The following is a 20,755-nucleotide window of genomic DNA, read 5'->3' on the forward strand; positions in this document are numbered from 1 at the left end:
TAGGTAATTTACATTGGGGGGCGAAGCAAAATGGCGTACTTAAAGAGTCTGCTAAACTCGTGCTAAATGACACATGACTCAGCGCCAACTGTCGGGTATTTTTCTTCAGTTTCAGTAGTTCATAATAATCAATAAGCTTTGTTGAAATCAGTTTCATTTCATAAAAAAGTTATTATAAATATATTTTTTGTAAAATGTCAAACGAGCAGAAAGCTCAGCAATTGATTGCTGAAGCTGAGAAAAAATTAGGTCCTCGTGGATTTTTTGGCTCCTTATTTGGGTGAGTAGCAGCACTAGATTAGCCTCAGATTGTAGCTACATATTTTCCACAAAACTGTGTTTTTTCAGTTTCTTTTATGTATTAACTAGCCCAATAAGTCATCAGTCATTAATTTGCACAATTTATTGCATGATTATATTGACTTCAAACTTGAAGTTAATATTTTTTATTATTATAAACTTATTGGTTTGGTTTGGTCTGTAGGGGCTCTAGTCGAGTTGAGGATGCTATTGAGTGCTACGTACGAGCAGCAAATTTATTTAAAATGGCAAAAGTCTGGCCTTCTGCTGGCAGTGCTTTCACTGAGGCAGCCAACCTTCATTTGAGGATTGGATCTCGACATGAGGCTGCCACAAACTATGTTGATGCTGCAAACTGTTATAAGAAATCTAATGTAAATGGTGAGTCTAAGGTTTAATTATTTTTTATCTGAAAATAATGTGAGTATGTTTTGTGGGTGGTGGAAACAAGGTGTTTTCTTTAATGGTTGGTTTTAGATCAACTAATAATTAATTTTGTCACAGAGTGGTTTAAGCTAAATTTAAATAGCTCATTGTCACCTGATTCCTAACCCTATGTCACTTCAAAGCACTCTCAGCTTACTAACTAACTAATATTGTGAAACTAAAATTAATCTAGTAATACTCATTAGAGTTCAAAAGTTAGCTTGAAGTAGACTTTCCTAATTACCAAAACTCTATAATTTTTGAACTTTGCAGGTAAATATTTTCATTCATGTGTTAATATAAATAATCATTTATTTGGTAACTGATTTAAGAAATACTGATTCATCCACCTTATAGTCTTATTTGTAAGATTAATTATTTGAAGAGCTATTTGGGTTTTGGGTTTTATTAGTATTAAAATGTATGCTGACTAAGATTCCCAGGTAAGATTTGTGTAGTTGGTCACTAATATACTTATAAAACTGCAGTTGATTAATCCCTAGTAACTTGCAACACTTATTTGTTAAGCCTAAGTAACAATTTTAAAAATATCATAAAATGTTGATGTAGGTTACCAGTCAGGAGATTGTGAAGAGTGGTCAAACCAATTTTAATTTTTCTCAAATATTGAGTCAGTCTACATTATTGGAAAATTTTGAATTAAATGCAGTCTTTAATTTAACATATAAAGTAATGACTATTTTTAGGAAGTGATGTGTAAATTGTTTAATTTACACATCACTTTCTAGAGGATAACTTTTTTATAAAAAAAATTACAATACAATGGTTTTTGAAAATATGCCTATGTGATGGTTTAAGTGACTTTTCCTTTTTCATTATTAATTTACTTTAAAATTCAAATGTCTCCAAGAAATGATAAAAAATTACAAATTTGCTTGTTGAAAAACTTAGGTAAGTGCCTGGTAATATGAGGTATGTAATAGTTTTTATTATTATCCAGAAAACTGTTGTTACTACAATAGCCACTTTTGCTAGCTTTTGTGTTGCACTTTTTTAGAATGACAAAAACAATTTACACTTACAAAGAGAGAGTTGTAGTAGGGTTGTTCCTATAGATGGGCTTTTAACTATTCAGTTATTAAACAACAATATTATTATTCTTCTTTATATCCTTTATGTATTTTAATAACAAACCAACAAAAAACCTGTAACTAATAAAATGAAGGCTTGTCATTTCACTGTGCAGCTTATCTGTTATCATATGAAGGGTCCAACTTTATTTTTAACACTATTATTAACAAAGCTGCACTTGCAAAACAGCTTTTTACTATTATTTTCAGATAAAACAGTGACAGTGCCCTCAGTAGCCTTTGGTTGGTATATAAATATGTAAAATATTTTTTAACTAAAAACCAGGGGATCAGTTTGTTACACCACTGTACTGTAGAAGAAAGTGAACTAACTGTTCTGCTTGGCAAAACAATTTCACTTTTTTAGCATTTATTTACTTTATAGATTTCTTCACATACATCTGCATTGATTAATTACTTTCATTTTATTGTCCAAAATCTTTGCTACCAAAATAATATTTTTATTTAATAGTTGTCAATACTTCCATACATGAACAGTACTACATTACTATTTTATGTATTAGTTAAAGAGTTTCTTACATCTACACTCACCATCTTTTATTTTTTTGAAAATTTTCTATTTCAATACTACAAGATAATATTGGGTAAGTACTGTGAATAAGATTATGAAACATAAGTAAAATTGTGGTAGACTGCTTTATGCATGTTACTCAATCTTGCATATTAAACAGCTTTTACTGTTAAAATGTGTATATTTTGAATGTATCAAGTTTAAATATTATAAGTAATACCACCACATTTAAACACAATTATTTGTTTCAGATGCAGTTTCTTGTTACATAAAAGCCATAGATCTTTTTACTGACATGGGAAGATTCGTTATAGCCGCGAAACATCATCAGGCCATTGCTGAAATGTATGAAAATGAAGCTGTAGACATTGAAAAAGCTGTGCAACATTATGAACAAGCAGCAGATTTTTTTAGAGGGGAAGAAAGCAATAGTGCTGCTAACAAATGCTTGTTGAAAGTAGCCCAATATTCTGCTCAGTCAGATAATTACACAAAAGCTATTCAAATTTACCAGGAAATTGCCACAAATTCTTTGGAAAGTCCTTTATTAAAATACAGCGCTAAGGATTACTTTTTTAAAGCGGCTTTATGTCAGCTTTGCGTAGATCATTTGAATGCGCAACATGCTTTGAGTCGTTATGTACAGCAATATCCAGCATTCCAAGATTCTAGAGAATACAAATTGTTGAAAACCTTAATCGAAAACATCGAAGAGGAGAACGTGGATGGATTTACTGATGCAGTTAAAGAATACGATAGCATATCTCGGCTGGATGAGTGGCATACTACACTTTTACTACGAGTTAAACGACAACTGAATGGCAATCCAGACCTGTGTTAAATAATTTCATTATTATTGTTACGTCTAATTTATATTTTATTTTTTGTTAATTTGATATTAGGTTCTTTTGTTAACGCCTCCCATTTATATATTATATTATGTAATAACTTAACTCAGTTTTTAAATTTGGAGTATTTCTTTATTTGTATATTTAGTTATTTATATTTCAATAAAGTGTCTGAGTTACTATGTCTAGGAATATAAGTATTTTTATTTTTCAAGTAAATTATCCAAGAGGATGTAACAATGCTTTTTCTCTGTTCGTTACAGACGCCGTGAACAGTTTGGTACGTGCGATAGAAATCTATACTGACATGGGTAAATTTTCCATGGCTGCAAAGCATCACCAAACCATAGCTGAGATTTACGAAAATGAAGCTAACGATCTTGAGAAAGCCGTTGAACACTACGAGCAAGCTGCGGATTACTTTAGAGGCGAAGAAAACAACTCTTCAGCTAACAAATGTCTTTTGAGAGTTGCGCAATACTCTGCTCAACTTGAGAAGTACGATAAAGCTATACAGATCTACCAAGATGTAGCCACATCCTCTTTGGAAAATTCACTACTCAAATATAGCGCTAAGGAATACATGTTCAGAGCTGCCTTGTGTCATCTTTGTGTCGACACGTTGAATGCCCAACATGCCTTAGAACGCTACTTACAGCAGTATCCAGCGTTTCAAGACTCACGCGAATATAAACTTGTAAAAACTTTAATTGAACACCTTGAGGAACAAAATCTAGACGCTTTCACAGATACCATTAAGGAATACGACGAAATATCTCGTTTAGATCAATGGTTTACAACAATCTTATTAAAAATTAAGAAACAATTAAATGACAACCCAGATTTGCGTTGAACATTGTTTATTTTCAGAATAATTCTTCTTAAACTCATTTAAAGTAAGATGAGGTGTTTTTAACGTAATCTAGTAGAAGCAGCTGATGGTGTCATTTAATTAATTATTATAAAAGTGAGAGTAGGTACCATGTAATTAGAATATTTTTCCCAGCACAGTTTTTTTCAGTAATTTTTCATGCACCTATAATAAATGCTCTTAGAGCAATTATTTTAAAATTGAATTAATCAGAAGTATTATTGTGAATCTAAGAGCATGTTTCATGATATACCTACAGATGAGTTAGAGTGTCGATTTGGTAAGTTAATCAAGACTTAAATTAATTACTAAACTTGCGAAATATTTAGTATAAACATGGTAGAAGGAGTTTTAATTAATTAAATCTTACAACAATACTGCATTTATAGATTTTTCATGTAGTTTAGTAAGGCACAATAATCTGACAAGTTTGTCAAGGTTTAGTTTATTTTTTTGTCAAATATTAGTAATTTTCTGGCCTTTTTGTAAGTGTATATATTAGTGGTGTTTGTTATTCTTTAAGTTTAACTGAATTCTATAAAAAATGTATTTTATTGGCTTATATACTTAACCCTGTTTTGACAGCCCCAAATTATAAATTTCCGACTTGTCAAATTATAACTAACCTTAATATTTAAAAGGTTTTGTATACTAAAAGTTAGTTGCATGTTACAGTTTGCATATAACGAATTATGGCACTGAATTTGTTTCGAATTATCATATAATATAGCGTTGCACATATACGAATCGATAATAATTAATGTTACAGTTAAGAACACACTCGTACTAATTATTAGTAATGTTGAAAAAAATTAAAACGGCCTTTAAGTATAGTGCGTTGTTCCAATAATCTGTGGTTGTCAATGCTATTCAAACTAAGTTTTGTAATATTTGGTGCGTAGTAAGTAGGTACAGTGAATAAAAGGTGGCCGAAATAAGGTCCCACTCAAAATCTAGATAAAAAGTGTGTAACTTTAAAAAATTAATGAAAATTGCTGCTGATCAGGTAACCATGGATAACACATTTTCAGTTTTAGTTAGTTGTATTGTAGAACCTCAAGAAAATTGGTGTTTGTACAGTTCTCATTACAATTACACTCTAAATGTGTGTTCATTTGTAGCAAGTGTGAATGAAAAATGCCAATTTCTCACCTGTTTGGAGCATGTATTATTATAAACTTTAGAGTACCAGGGAAGCATTTTGCATATATGTTACATACATAAGTTAATAAAATATTGTAATCGTTACTCTCGGCACAATGAAATAAACAATTAAAGAACAAACAGGATTTATGTAGTAGAAAACGTTATATGCTGTACTTTACTTATATAAGAATACTACGTGGGTATAATAAAGTATATTAATAATCTCAATGTATTTAATTTGATGACATTAAAGGTTCATGGAACAAATAAGTTTTCCAGACATATCATCATTATTTCCAGTACAACGTGATAAATCTATATTTCATTTAAAAACACAGTCATTATCTCAACTTGTAGCAGTACATCACCAATCACACAGTGTTCATAAAACAACAACAATATATTGTATGCTTTTGCTGGTACATAATTCGAAAGCTATGAATATACATCGTTTCCGCTGTAAATAAATAAAACTAGTAAGTCATTTCAATGAAGATTGCTAATAACATTATAAGCGCAGCGGTTGGGTTTTTCCCAGTCATTACAACAAAAAGTGCTGTTTCCTTAACGTTGTAATTGATTCACTTCAGTCACGATTCCTGTGTCTACACCTACTAAAATTTATAAGGATGTAAGATGTATTTGGCAGTTTTCTAAAACAAAGATTGATTCTCAAGCGTTATCCAAGCAGTCAACAGTGCAACGAAAACATGGCTGTTTGAGAAGTGGTTAGTGGTCAGCGTCCGAACTGGTATATTTGTAACTGTTAATTAAGTGCAACAACACGTGTTTTGCAAATAGAACAAAATGCTAAAGTATTTTCGTAAGTACCTGCTTATTTTAATTGTATAGTGCTTAAACCATGTTTAGTCTGCAATTTTTGCAACCTTATAAAATTAATATAGCAAAATTATAATAATTGCAAGTTAATTAATCTTTGAACATCATAAAAATTCAGTTTATGTTGACCATCAAATCACAAATATTTTTAAACAAATATTTGGAAATGAAAACCGGTTTATGCGACATCCAATAACACGCTTTGTTTTCGGTTGTCAATAAACCACATAGAAAAACAGTAACAAATACAAATATGGTTGGTTAACTAGTTTGAGTAAATGCCTTAATTCGAATTCAATGAAACGGGCTTTTTTTAGTGAATAATAAAAAAAATTTTAGGAAATTTCTGCTTGTTAAATTTAATTACATATTTATCTTGACACAAAGTAGTAAAAATTAAACATAAAATTGGTATTTCCAGTTAAACTATTTATGACCTTGTGACATTATATTGAATGTTTTGTCTTCGTGAAATTGAACTGTATGGCTTATTTAGCAACTAGGAAATTCGAATATGTTAAAATTTGATTAATTGCAATTTTCTTTGTATTTCAAGTCCATTCAACTCTATGATAATTAAATTTTATGCATTTTTCAGTATTGCAATTTGGTTTAGCCTTTTGTCTAATTCCCACGGGGTTTTCCCAGGACAAATTCAATATCGCTGACTCCATAAATAAGTTTTCTATCGACCTACTAGCGGTAAGTATTAAAAGAAATAAAAAAACAGATGATGGTAAAAATAATACAGAACAACCATTGAAATGAATTATGATGGGAATTACCCTTATCATTGTTGTAATTTATAAATGAGTTCTAACTTTTCTCCATTACAATGTTTTTATAGTATACAGATTAACTGACTATAAACATACTTCACAGGCTGTGAACCTTGAAGCAGGCAACAATATAAACGTAGCCTTGTCCCCTCTAACATTATGGACTTCCCTAACAATAATATCAGAAGGAGCCTACGATTCGACCGCAGATCAAATAGACGCTGTTTTAGGTCAACCCCAAAACAAGAATGTTGTTAGAGACTCATATTCAAAATTGTCCAGCTTTTTACAAAAGGTAAGACCTTCTCCCATACTCAAACGGAAGATTTTAAGAGCAAAGTTTTCAGTCATCCTCAAGGGACACAGAGTTTGAGACATCAACGGGGATCTTTTCAAGAGTAGAGTTTCCCCTGAAAGACAAATTTGCCCAAATTACTAAACAATTCTACGAAACGTCCATTTTACCTGTTGATTTTAAGAAGAACTCTAAGGAAGCTGCAGATATAATTAATAAACATGTAGCAGGAGCAACTCATAACAGAATAACACATTTAATTTATCCTGGTTGAGTTTTTTAGTATATTATAAAGGAATTGTCTATAGCCTATTTTTTCAGATGACGTGAAAGATGCTTATGTTTTTATAACCAGCACTATGTATTTTAAAGGGCAATGGAAAAACCCTTTTAATAAAACGGCCACACGAAGAGCGCCATTTTTCGGTGAAGACAGGAAGGTTACGTTGGGAGAAGTACAGCTTATGTTTCAAGCCCGTCCTTTTCCCTACGATCGAAATGACCGTATTAAAGCGCACATTCTAGAATTGCCTTATGGATTCGTAAGTCATGTAACTAAAAAAAAAACAAGTGTAAGTTAACCCAAATTCCAGGATGATACATTCTCCATGCTGGTGTTCATACCCAGGGGTTACCAAACGATAAACAATATGTTGAATGAGCTTCGCAAAGAGTCAATAACTGATATTTTGGAAACTTTACGAAAAAATTATGAAAAGTTTTTCGAAGAAGACATACACGTTTATTTACCCAAGTTCAAGCTAGATTCGGATTTTAATATGGAAAGGGTGTTTGAAAGAGTGGGTAAAACTTAGTTTTGAACTTTATTTTAGTGTAAAATGTACTTAATTTTAAGATGGGAATTACAGACTTATTTGACCCTCAAAAGGCAAATTTACTGGGAATGTTTGATCACTACTTGTTTTTATCAAGAATAATTCAAAAAACTGAAATTGAAGTTGACGAAGACGGGACTGTGGCGTCAGCAGCATCAGGTAACTGTTTTGTTTAACCAAAACTCAATATTTAATACATTTGTTTGTGCATTCTAGGCTCGATATTTATCAATAGATCACCTCCACCTGTTATAAAAGCTGACAGACCATTTGTTTTCTTTATTGTACACAAGCAAAGTGGAAGCATCATCTTTGCTGGGAAAATTAGCAACCCCCGAACGTTAACGCCTTAAACTATTTTACTATAAAGAGCGAATTATTGAATAAATAGTATTTCTACTGTATCTTTAGTGGTTTAATTTGTCTTTACAAGGACGTAAATAAAAGTTGAAATAATTTTTTTTACATTTTATTCTGCGTACAAAAATAATCACAGTACCTACTCAGACTTCAATAAAGTACACATTTCATAAATATATTGCACATCAATCTAAAATATTGATTTTTATATCTAGTTATTCAAAGATATGTATACACTTACAGTGGTCCACATAGAAAAAAAAATGTATATAACTTGCTTATAATATCAATCAAAAAATGGTTTTTGCTATAATGTGCAGTGCATAATTCTACAAAGTGATGTAAACGTAAAGTACGATAAAAGTAGACTAGAACAGCATAGTAGAAGTAAGTTAGTAGCTTTGCCCCTTGACCCATTCCTAATGAGACAAAAACTTTTAATTGATAATAGTGTTTACCAAAATACAATACTGGTTTTGCTTGAAGTACTGTTAAAATGTTTAGAGTACATGATGGTCCACCACAAACCGCCGCAATATTTTCAAAATACCAACTTGCAGAAAAACGCGAAAAATGTTGATCCAAGGTGGTCAAAAGTTGGCCTCAAAAGTTTGGTTTTAAAAGTAATTTAATACTCCATCAACTTCTAGCTACCACTTTACTTCTACTATGCCAGAATTATACAAGAATCCACTCTTGTAAACACTCAAACACAATTTAACTTTAAGTTACATCGCCAATAAAGCACCAGACTAAATTATTCAAAACAATAGAATTTTACCATGTATAATGGTTAAAATCTGTGTAATGGACTATTTAAGTCACCTCATTGTAGAAGATAATCTTTATAGCCTTTTAAAGACTTCATTTGCTTCTTTAATTCCTTAATTAGATCTAAGGGTTGTACCAGAATAGAAATATCCCTACCTACCGAATTAAGTCGGTCCCGAACTTGGTCTTTTTTAAAAAATAAATTAAGTGGACGGCCGTTTATTTCAGTCAGTACCCAATTTGTAAAACTTGCGCCATCACAGGACTTGGTTTTAGATGTTAATCCGTGTCTAGCTGCCAGACTGTTAAGTTCTACACTCTCTATCACAGCAGTATTATTTTCCCGAATTAATCCTAAAACTTGTCCTTCAGTTTCTCTATGTATCATGTAAACTTTAGCATGCGGAAGTCTTCTAATTAAAATGTTAACCTGAAAACATTTCTGATAATCAAACTCTTCATAACATCCACAATAAACTTACAATATAGCCACAGTAATGTGACTTTAATACTTTGTAAGCATCTGCTGATGATTTGACAACTACACCTTCTATGCTGATAAGGCAGTCTCCTATATGCAATGCGCTGTATAACATAGGATGTTCTTTTTGTTTCCAACCACAAATCCTTAAAAATCAATAAATAAAAATACTGGCACAATATGAAAGTTGTATACAGTAAACATCCTTTTGTGCATATACAAATTTTTGTTCCTGACTACTTTATTATACTCTGGTTATTATAATAACATTGCAAAACCTACCAAACTGCATCAAATGCATCAACAAATCCAATGGAATTAAGGCAGTCTTTTTTCTTCAGTTGCAATTTAATACCTGCAGGATGTTTCATTTCCTTTCTTAACATCAAGACTTGTTGCTCTCTTAATGGTTTATAACGTTGAGGAGGTGGTTGTAAAATTCTTGGTGAGCAACTTGCTGACCTTTCTAGTAATCTATTGCTTAAGTTATTTACACTTGGATCAGCCCTTGATAGCTGCCTTGATTGAGCATTTCTATTTGAAGGACCTATATTAAATATTAAATAAATAGTTAATGATTATCTTAGTTCAGCTTGCATCAAAATTCACCTGATTCAAAGAGATGTTCATAATGAAAATTATGGCTAGGTGAGGAGTTTGAGAGACCCTCAAGTACATAGTTAAAAGGCTCAAAGTTGAAAACCTGGCTGGAACTTGATGTAGTTGGAACATTCTGACTGGCACTAGTTTGTGGAATTTCACTGTCTTGGGACTCTGACTGTCTTCTTTCAAATGCAATATTGCTACTCTGTCTATTATCATCTAATTGGGTCACACCTGGTAATATCTCAGGTGGTACTGGTGGGGTTGGTGGTAATGGTGAAGTAGGATCACGTGTAGGTAGAAGTGGCACAGCAGCCTTTTCAGGAAGTTTTGTATAAACATTCTCTTTAGGATTTAATATTCTCAGTTCACAGAGTTTTGATTTCAAACTCTCCACCCAGTCTAACATTTGATCCCATGTGGGAGCTGCCAGTCTTACTACTTCAGTAGATAAAGTAAGAACAAATTCAAATTCTTGATCTTGAGCACATATAGTTGGAGAAACATGCTGAACATTATTAAGTGAAATAAACCATTCTGGTTTATGGTAAACAGCTATCTTGTTGTCAGGGTAAGTTTCAAGATAAGCATTGGTATCATCATGTACACAAAACACTACCCATACCTTTTCTTTTTTCTAAAATTAATGAATGATAGAGTTAGAGGTAATTGTAGTGAGTGCAATTCTTTGTAATATGTAATGTTACTAATATAATTTATATTTCAGTAGTACAAACAAACAGATATACATATAATTGGATATGATAACTTACAACACTTTTGTAAAGTAAAGGTGTTGAGATTTACATAATAGCAATTGCTCAATCTAGTTTGTTTTATAAAAGGTGATGTAAACAGTACCTTTTAGCAAAGTGAATGAATATTTAAATTACAGTCATAAAGGATATAGTTTATACAAACCTTTTTAGAGTTGCCGGTGGACACTTTGTTGAGCCACGTATTTTTATGTATTTCCCTAAACATGGGGTTATCAAAAGGCTGTATTTGTTGGGCCATTTTAAATTGTGATACTTTCCTCTCATTCCAAGTGTACCAGATTAAAAGTGAAAATTAATAAATTGATACATTACCGATTAATTTAAACAACAAAAATCCTATCAGTCAAAATTAATAAGAAACAATTTATGGTTATTATTTTTTGTAGCAGTGCGAAAAAAACTTAAAAAAGCAAAACAAAACAAATGTCTTTTTATTGTCATTCATTAGGCGATTGTCATAATGGCTGACTCCGCTATTATTTTGGATTGGATTGGATATGTCATATAACCTTTCCAATTTCTCTTTACAATTCAATGGTTTTTTTGAATAATTAATGGCCATGTTTAATCTCAACTGTATTCTACAAAAACTAAATTTTATGAAGTAATGTGGGTAGTTAATATTTTTAGATTTTGTTACATCATTCCATTATACTTTAGTTTTCTCTATACTGGGTGGTTCAGGTTTTAATACGCAAACGTAAACCGCATATTCTACGTTTAAAAATAAGTATACTAAATAAATAAAATAAGTTATAAACTTTATATGTTTGGCCAGTTTTCGTGCACAAAGTTTTTCTGCTGCACCAGGAATGTTTTTTTCTTAAAAATTTAAAATTATTACTCAATTTAGAAATTGTTTTGTATCACATTGCGTCCGTAAAAACCGTTAAAAATTGTATTTTTTTAGAGAAATCTCAATTAATTCATACTGAACATTGGGAGAAAAATTGTGGTGTTTATTTCTGATAAATTTGTAATTTTTGCAAAAACTTTGTCAGGTACAGAAAAAATTAAATAAACAAATAAGTTTTTAAATTGAACAAGAATGTTGAATTTATTTTTTAAGAAAAATATTGGGAAACCAGAAAAAAGTTTGAGGAGAAAATAAGGGGCTAATCCCCCAAAAAAACACCCTGTACAGTTTTGCAAAAAGTTGGCCTATCCAAAGAGATCCAAAGATACATATAATCCAAATTTAAGCTGAATATCTCAAAAACTATAAAGACAAAACTAAAAGAAAGTTGGTTGTGTAAATTTGTATTTCTTTAACGATAGCGTATTATAAAACCCGAAACCCCAGTATACAAGAGTTTAATATTTGAACTTGCGTCCCTTGATAGGCAACCATACTTACTTACACAAACAGGAATAATTTGTTGCATAGCAATTAGACTGCCAATTTTTCTTTTTAACTTTATAGCAACAAATGTACAATATTAATTTAATGCGGGGATTTTGTTCGTCTCCAGTATAATCTATTATTTATTAGACCCTTAATTTTATATATGTAAACTATATAAAAAGCATTCACCATGTGTCAAGAGTTTTGTTGTCGATAATTTTCAATTAAGTGCCACCTTTGAAAAACTTAACATGATATAAATACTGTTTCACTTAAGATTCAGTTTTGTAACGTAGGTGAACATAAAGTAAGGTATAAAGTAGTACTACTTACTTACTAGTTTTATGTCAAATGTATATAGGGTGTAGCAAATACGGTTGACGAAAAAAAATCTTCACTTTAACCTCATCAACCAATTCCAAAAATGCGTTTTATTTCCAACAGCACAGTTATATATTTGGCCTGCTGCTCGGAATTATGCGATACGGAGTAAATACCAAAATTTACATCAATACAAAGTCATAGCATAACAGATAAATGCTGTTATATGCGTTTCAAAATAAATTTAAAATTTATTATAACAAGCGTATTTCCATAACATACATTTAATTTAGGTAAAATATATCAATATCAGAGCAATGTGTAAATAGTGAATAACAGCTGGAATTTTGGAGAATTACTAATATAATACCAGGAATTGCAGTGCAACAATTTGCTACTAAGTGTTCATTTAATCATTACAAATTTAGGAATTTGTAGGTATATGTGCTAAATCTCACTATTCCATGCAACATTTATATGTTTAAACTTTTGACCTGATGAAACGGATTTATCGTGTTCCATGAACACGAGCTGAACGTACTTGTCGATAATTTGCAACATATCGCTATTTTGCCACACGTCTTTACTAAATAAATGTTTAATATCAAAATAAAACATTACAAAGCCGCCGAATGTTTAGAATTTTTCAATTAGATGCTATAATTTTTATATATAATTAGATGAGGCTTTAAGTAGAGATAGCAGAATTTGCATTTTTATTTTTGTGATGTTAACCAGTTACAAGCCCCATTTATAAGTTAATAATAAACGTAAGCAAACTTTTCATACAACTTTGTATTTGATGGGATATTTATTTAAAATAGTTTGTTGTAACGTAGGTTGGAAAACACGGAAGTTCATGAACATCATCAGTAAATCAGTTCTGTGTCATGTCCTATAAACTATAAGACAAATTCCTAATTAATTTAGTTCAACTCATCTGTTATCAGGATTCTTAATTTATTCTAAATATGTCGCAAATCCAGTTTAAAATGATGTAACATTTTATATTATTGTGTACATAACACTTAACTTGCCAGTCAATGATTCCTCCGTTGAATACTGAAGAATAAATATTTTGCAAATATAATTTATTTTGAGATCGATTCATTAACCTTTCAGACGTGAATGCATCTCTAGTTAGTTCGATGTTAAGTAATATTTTGTTACTTTGTAAAATTTAAATTTGCTGGGGGCTCCAATATTATAAATAGTATAATACGAGTAGCAATTTGGAGATAATTTATCTGTCTAAGATAAAACTTTAAACCGACTGAGACGGAAGCATAACCTTAACGCGTGAGTCTCTCTATCACTTCCCGGATTCTCGTCAAGAACTACAGAAATTGTGTAAAAACATGCAATTGGTGTGACAGTTCAATAACAAATTATTTGATAAGAAAAACGAATTCCAGACATTAAACTATACATACACTCTTGATACATGTGACTAATGAAATTTATATTACATATTAAGTAAGATTATGTGAACTATGGTCCTAGATTTTTTTTGCAAAATTTCAAGTTAATTACATAATACCTCTCTATTAAGGGAATTTAAATTTGACGTTTTATTGACTAAATATATGTATTCTGAAGATTTTTCACAAATAGATTGATTGATTTTGTGTAAAATTTAAAAGTAACTCTTATTTTGTATTTGCATCTTGAACCAGTACTTAATACACTAAAAGCTTGCAGAATGAGGTTTGAAAAATTAGGAAATTATGAAAATTCTTGACAAGTCAAAAAGTTAGTAGTGTTTTAGTTTGTATTAAAAAATCATTTATTGAATGATTAACGTTTTAGCTCTTTAGCAGGAGTAACTGCTCGTCAGAAAGAATGGAACAGCAAAATTTTTGGTCTTTTAACTGATTTACTCGATAATTTAAGTATTTTCTTGCTCTTTCTGATGACCTAAATGATCTTTTTGAAAGTTGCCACGGATCCGAGTAAACAGGTGTGACTAAGGTGTAGTTTTTGGTTTCACAATGGTCAATATCTCTAGATGTTTTCGCCAGTTTGGCAATTAAGGACCGTTTACAAAATTTATTGCAAAATTTTTAAAATGTGGTTAATTCTTTTGTTTCAAATTCAACAAATTTCTTTAGAAACTTCCCGGAAGAAATACGGGATTAGTAAAGTTACACGAAAAACTACTCAATTTAAGTAAAAAACTTGCGTTAGACAATTTGGCGATTAAGGGCCGTTTACAAAATTTAATGCAAAATTTTTAAAATGTGCTTATCTTTAATTCTCTTGTTTTAAATACGAAATTATTGAATTTAAAACAAGAGAAGAAAGTTCTTTTTACCAACAAAATGAGATTAGTAAAATTACATTTCAATTTACCCACTTTAGGTGAACATTTACAAACCTCGTTCTACAGGGTGGGTTAAAAAAATCATACAAAATAAAAATTAAATGTTTTACCAACAAATAAACGAAGCATCTTTATTCGGTAAATTTAATCGAAAATAACGGTTTTTAATTAAAAACAAAACAGGTCCACAGCGAGGGTTAGGTTATCAGAAAGAGGAAAAAAATGCCTTTTAATCTTTCAAAAAAAAAAATTAACATCGAGTGAATCAATTTGAAGAAAAAGTCGCTCAAAAATGAACAGATTATTTAGTTGCAAGAAGATGGCTCCGGTGTTCTTAGAGTAGACGCGATATGACAAAATAAATGAGACTTTCATTGCGGAAGCGTGAACTCTCCGATCAATGTAATAAATTAAAGTCTGCTGCCAAAATTAACCATATAGTTGATTATTTTATAGGCACGAACTATTAAAATGATAACGTGCCATACAAAACTGTTATCTGCATTTCTTTTCCAAGTGTTTAATCAATTAATTAGTGGACTTGTCACGCTTTAGGCACTCAGTTATGTGCGTAGTAAGTGAAACCCTAACGTTTTCAAGATTGACACAAAAATAGATGTTTTTTGAAAAAAACGTATTTTTAATGTTAAAATTAAAATTGAGGGAGTAATTATTTAGCACGTGCTTAATAGTGGAATTCTTCTTGGAATTGTCATGTTTTACCACTACATTACTCCAGTTCCGATAGAGATATATCAGGTTCAAGGTTCAAATGGATCATTCGAAACAGAAATGCTAAGAAATGGTGGGGTAAAGTTTATGTTTAAGAGAGAAATTCCCAGCATCAATTTAAAGCATTTTGTAAACAAGTTCGTGTGTATGATCCATATATTTTTTTACGATGTCTCGAGTTGTAGTAACGTTGGCGGTATTTCTTGTCTTAAGTGGTTCGGTCAATCTCGTCACTGGAGGAATCTTTCCACCTTCTTTCTATTCAAACCTTAATACGGGAACGGATGATAATAGTGTTGATCCTCAAAATGATGAATCGGTCGGGACTATAAGTGAAGACGATTTTACCGCCATGCGAATCGAATACATTAAAAATCAAATACTAAAAAAGTTACGTTTGAAAGAAAAACCGCAAATTGCCATCTCCGACCTACCCAAACCCATTCAGGACAATGAGAACCAACTACTTTCTGATCACGATATGGACCTAAGTATGTTCGACGATGATTTTTACGCCAAAACTACTCAAGCTATCGTGCTTCCATACGAAGGTATAATATGACTTCTTTAAGTCTTAAATTCTTGTATAAAACTAGTTGTTTACCAATTTTGACTTGTAGTAATACCCAAACACTGAAGTTACATAAAAACTTTTGTTATAGCATTTAATTGGAAGTTTCATTTCCATAAACATATCAATCAGGAAGACTTTCACAAATTCAAAAATAGAACGTTGATTAACCAAAAGCAACCTCATACAGGTAAATATAAAACCTGATAATTAGGTGAATCATATAAAGCTTCACGCAAGTAAGAAAATCACTAAAAACCAATAAAATCAATGCAAACACATACAATTTAAAAGTCAACATGCAACATTTGTTTGTTAATTGATTTGAATGCATTTCACAAAAATATAACAACAATCTTAATTAGTCAGCTCCTAATAAAATGTTTCAGATAATTTTAACTGAAGGAATTTAATCTAAAATTTGCCCTTACTATCATTTATTCGATTGCACCTATCGCTAATTATTAATAGCTTAAAAACGGAACAAATTCCAGAATAATCACGTTAACAAACTTAATTATAACATTGCGCGATCAAAGGCGTGGGAGTGATAATTTTGCTTTTTGCTCCCTAATCACTTTATTTAACATGACATCGGTGCATGTGAAAGATAAAGCCGAATTGGTCAAGAACTCTCCACAAGTTCGTTAAGTCTTAGTGTGTATTTTTATCACCGACTTATCTTGGTGATATTTTATTAATGGACATTAAAATTCAAATTATCTAAAATGGAAAATGTTATAAGGTCATTAATTTAAGGAAATTCTAGTGTAGTGTACTTTTGCAAGAAAGTAAGATTAACTTTCATCATACAAGCAAAGTGGTTGAGATAATATGACTTTTTTATTCTGAACTTCCGGAAGTTAGCTGAAGGAGCGGATGTAACAATTGCCAAGAAGTGTTACATTCATAATTACGTATTTTCTCCTTTTAGTATCAGCAGTTTTTCAAAACTGTTATGCAGAGAAAGTATTATTTAACGTTTTTATTAATTGGAAAAACTTAAAAGTAAGTTGTAACTAAAAATTTATAAAAAATATGACTGCAACACTTTACTTGACAAGTGCCAGTGTTGTGGATAGCGGCAAATTGAATCAACCATTGATTTGCTCCTTTGTTATTTAAAATGCGAATATTAGAAGAATTACCATTTTGTAACATAAAGAATATTTAATACAGTAGTGTTGTATAAATAAATCGTTGAGTTAAATTTTTTAGGTCTGATTACATATGTATTAAATTGTAAATTCTTTGTCAAACACACCTTGTTAAGTTATTGTTTTTGTATTTTTTTAAGTTCACAAATGCAATTAGTTTAAGAACTCCTACAAAACTTGCGTAAAAGATAAACTCAAATACTGTAATAATGAACTTTTCGGCTAAAAGACTTTTGTCACCATTCAAGATTTTATGTCCTCACAAATTTAAACTAAATATCATTTGACCTCCTAACGAATATTAAGGTCGTGTAACACATATTTTTTTTAGGTTTTATCAAGTAAGATTATAGAACGTGAAATTGATATGCAATAGCCATGACAGGAAATCCTTTTTAGAAAAACAAATAAGATTATCTGGAGATACAAAAATCGTGGCTTAATTGTTTTGGATGCACCACCAAGTAGTAAATTTCCGTTTCAAATATTTTGCATAAATAAACGCACGAGTTTCCTGGGTTTATTCACATTGACCTCTTTTTACGTTATCAGAAATATAGGTACATGTTGTGTGAACTTTTGATGTTATCCGTGAAGTAATCCAGGCATATGTCTTCGACCGATATGAGAATTTCCATCGAACAAATATGTATAACATAAACACTGACAATTACTGAACTGTTTAGTTTACTTTGTAAAATTCTTGATATGACCTTTGACAATTTAACTAACTTTTGTCAACGGTTTTTCTGACACGCAATTGTTGAATGGAGTTTCAAAATTGATTTTTGCGTAGCGCTTTGAATAATTATCTGCCTTTATGCTTCCTATTTCATATTTTTTTAATTTGTTTCAGATGATGCACGTTGTTTGAGAAAAGTGAATTACCCTTCGTCTTGTCTACCTTTTCAAATGCCCAATGACATACATAGCTCTGATGTTAGCACTGCGGAGCTGTGGTTTCATAAAAAACCTGATGTAATGGATGGTCACAATCAAACTTTTATAATATACGAAGTAGCCCATTGGGATACTAACAAGAGTTTCCAGAAAACCAACCCAATTGCCATCCACGATACCAATTTAAAAGGTAAATTGAATTTTTGAATGGTTGTTGACTTTTATTGTGTTCAATTGATGACAGGACATTAAAGTGCATTTGGCCTTGTCATAACATTAAACAAAGATATAATTATACTAACATTTTGAAAACATTTCGGAAATTCTGCGAATGATATTTTAATAGTAAATATTTACATCCTCAAGAATTTATAAACACTTTGATATGATTTTGCAGAGGGCTGGTTGAAAATTGACGTTTCCTATGTAGTAAAAAACTGGCTGGAATACCAACACTCTCCTATCCATGCAATCAACGTTATATGCAAAACATGCGGACTTAACAAGTCTCAGTCTCCTTTATCATCATCAGGAGATTTGAGACCATTTCTAATCATTTACACTTACTCCCAGCAAAGAAGGTTAGTTCAAATTATATTATTTTGACTATTTAATCATAAAAATCTTAACAGAGCCCAAATACATAGACGTCAAAAGAGGTCATCCGAGTGTTCAAATTCCCCAAACGAATGCTGCAGAGAGAGTTTGTATGTATCATTTAAAGATATTGGTTGGAGTGACTGGATTATCAAACCCGAAGGCTACAATGCATATTTTTGTAGAGGATCTTGCACTACTCCTACAGCAATCATGAACAGTGCTAGCCACCATAATAGCATATTACAAGTAAGTTTCTTCTACCCTCCTTCTTACATATTTCTAACAAACCTGTTTGATTTCCAGAAAGTTATGGGAAAGAATAATCAGAGGGGTTCTCGTCCAGAGCTAACTCCATGTTGTGCAGCTACACAGTTCCAGTCTTTAAATCTAATTTATATGGACGGTAATAAAACTTTATCGACAAAACTATTATCAAATATGATTGTAGAAACTTGTGGTTGTATGTAAGTAAGACATTTGTTTTAAATTTAATTTGGTTTCTTAGAAAATTCTTATATAGTCGTCAGCAGTATTGTATTATTTATAACTTTATATAGTGAACATATGGTGAATTTACGTACGTAGTTAATTTTTCTATGCAAATATACAGGCTGGTCCTATTAATGTTTTGCATAGAAAAAACTTTTATCTGGTTCTGTTTTGGGTAACGTTTACCTATAATAATGTGTTCTCGTATTTATATTTTTATTGTAAATATTATATCACGCAGGCGTGGCTTCCATAGTTTTATAATAAGCAAATTAATATGACATTGTATTAGCCCTAAGTACTTATAAGAAGAAAGTTCGGCAGAATTATGTCAACTTTACATATTATTTGCCAATATTTGTAATTGGTTTAGTGTAGTTAATTTATGTAGACACTTGGAAGTTTGTAAACACTTTCAGTATCACAGTTATTTATTTTATTTATTCTACAAGTCATTAAAAGTATACTCGGTTTGATTATTTATTGTAGCTAATTTACTGAAAGTGTTCGCGTATTCTGAGTAATTTCAATGTATGAATATGGTTCAGAAATTAATGGAATCGAATGTAACTCATATTGTACTGAGAACGTTAATATTAATATGTGATATGTAATTTTAAGTTTTTAATAGAAATTGATTCTTTGTAAATATTTGCTTTTTTGTATTACATTTTTTTAAAGGCATTATTGCAGTTCTGGTTCTGTTACTTTGTAAATTTTGGTGTCAAGAAATTAAGGAGGGAAAAACGTAAGTTATTTTGTGTCTTACGGAGTTAATAAAGATAAAACACAAACGTAAATATGAACAGAAGAAGCAAGGATTAAAATGACAGACAAAAAGCACTGACTAACTGTCACTCGTAATATGGCAAATCAAAAATAAGTGGCAAGTGACATAAGAATAACAACAAATACAAAAATTAGAGCAAAATTTGGTTTAACATATTTTGCTTTTCTGGTGAATGTAAAGTTAACTGAATGTTTATAATTGTGTTTTTTTTAAGTAATGTAATGCTTTCAAATCTGAAATAAGTATAATCCTAAATGGGCCTGTCCCACAATTTTTTTTATTTCATAACTACAAAGACGGATTGAAAATATTATACCCGTATTTTTTTGTTTTCAAAAATATTAAGTCTAAATAGAAAAAAAATGATGATAAAAACTACATTAATCTCATGTTTAAAACGCCCGCTGCCGGTGACGTACTACACTATCAACCAATCAGCGACAAGAAGTGAAACAGTTGGCGTGCAACAGCCAATAAAATCGCCCAGAATTACGTACGTCACATGCGCGCCAAAACAGATCTTTTAAATTTAATGGACAAATTCAAACTAATGTAGGAACATTTGCGAC

The 20,755-nt window shown here is 30.9% G+C and overlaps 4 protein-coding genes across 5 annotated transcripts; 3 read left to right on the top strand and 1 right to left on the bottom strand.

The window, feature by feature from the left end:
* The first annotated feature begins 69 nt into the window (after positions 1–69).
* Positions 70–5,438, top strand: alphaSnap (Alpha-soluble NSF attachment protein). Of its 2 annotated transcripts, none has more exons than XM_081994407.1 (3): positions 70–280; positions 485–681; positions 3,461–5,438. In XM_081994407.1, exons 1-3 carry the CDS (start codon positions 195–197, stop codon positions 4,048–4,050), a joined length of 873 nt encoding a protein of 290 aa, XP_081850533.1. In that variant the 5' UTR covers positions 70–194; the 3' UTR covers positions 4,051–5,438. The 2 variants fall into 2 exon arrangements, with proteins under 2 accessions (XP_081850533.1, XP_081850532.1); XM_081994406.1 differs by lacking the exon at positions 3,461–5,438 and adding an exon at positions 2,601–3,394 and having other exon boundaries at positions 94–280.
* Positions 5,439–5,590: 152 nt separating this feature from the next.
* On the top strand, positions 5,591–8,368 carry Spn77Ba (Serpin 77Ba). Its single transcript, XM_081994404.1, has 8 exons — positions 5,591–6,037; positions 6,653–6,756; positions 6,937–7,128; positions 7,181–7,397; positions 7,450–7,670; positions 7,722–7,928; positions 7,985–8,123; positions 8,181–8,368. Exons 1-8 carry the CDS (start codon positions 6,022–6,024, stop codon positions 8,315–8,317), a joined length of 1,233 nt encoding a protein of 410 aa, XP_081850530.1. The 5' UTR covers positions 5,591–6,021; the 3' UTR covers positions 8,318–8,368.
* A 63-nt stretch (positions 8,369–8,431) lies between these two features.
* Positions 8,432–11,402, bottom strand: LOC145739077 (uncharacterized). Its single transcript, XM_081994403.1, has 5 exons — positions 11,101–11,402; positions 10,186–10,816; positions 9,859–10,123; positions 9,578–9,722; positions 8,432–9,525 (listed from the first exon to the last, which is right to left on the bottom strand). The coding sequence occupies exons 1-5, from the start codon at positions 11,194–11,196 to the stop codon at positions 9,151–9,153; spliced, it is 1,512 nt and encodes a 503-aa protein (XP_081850529.1). The 5' UTR covers positions 11,197–11,402; the 3' UTR covers positions 8,432–9,150.
* A 4,244-nt stretch (positions 11,403–15,646) lies between these two features.
* daw (activin beta chain dawdle) lies at positions 15,647–20,045 on the top strand. Its single transcript, XM_081994006.1, is given in 6 exon segments — positions 15,647–15,838; positions 15,840–16,230; positions 18,264–18,497; positions 18,705–18,888; positions 18,940–19,153; positions 19,211–20,045. Coding segments are annotated over 6 exon segments (1,365 nt in total). The 5' UTR covers positions 15,647–15,661; the 3' UTR covers positions 19,376–20,045.
* Positions 20,046–20,755: the final 710 nt, after the last annotated feature.

Source organism: Ips typographus, linkage group LG16 (genome assembly GCF_016097725.1).
Source record: "Ips typographus isolate SLU linkage group LG16, UJ_Ityp_2.0, whole genome shotgun sequence".
NCBI classification, from domain to species: Eukaryota; Metazoa; Arthropoda; class Insecta; order Coleoptera; family Curculionidae; genus Ips; species Ips typographus.

Excerpts from the sequence above, each read along its gene's own strand:
- alphaSnap (XM_081994407.1), top strand. The coding sequence starts at position 195 with ATGTCAAACGAGCAGAAAGCTCAGCAATTGATTGCTGAAGCTGAGAAA. Across the intron at positions 281-484 it reads TTTTTTGGCTCCTTATTTGG|GGGCTCTAGTCGAGTTGAGG; the intron begins GTGAGTAGCAGC and ends TTTGGTCTGTAG. Across the intron at positions 682-3,460 it reads TAAGAAATCTAATGTAAATG|ACGCCGTGAACAGTTTGGTA; the intron begins GTGAGTCTAAGG and ends TGTTCGTTACAG.
- Spn77Ba (XM_081994404.1), top strand. Across the intron at positions 7,129-7,180 it reads TGTCCAGCTTTTTACAAAAG|TCATCCTCAAGGGACACAGA; the intron begins GTAAGACCTTCT and ends CAAAGTTTTCAG. Across the intron at positions 7,929-7,984 it reads TGGAAAGGGTGTTTGAAAGA|ATGGGAATTACAGACTTATT; the intron begins GTGGGTAAAACT and ends CTTAATTTTAAG.
- LOC145739077 (XM_081994403.1), bottom strand. The coding sequence starts at position 11,196 with ATGGCCCAACAAATACAGCCTTTTGATAACCCCATGTTTAGGGAAATA. Across the intron at positions 10,817-11,100 it reads CCACCGGCAACTCTAAAAAG|AAAAAAGAAAAGGTATGGGT; the intron begins GTTTGTATAAAC and ends CATTAATTTTAG. Across the intron at positions 10,124-10,185 it reads TGAACATCTCTTTGAATCAG|GTCCTTCAAATAGAAATGCT; the intron begins GTGAATTTTGAT and ends TATTTAATATAG.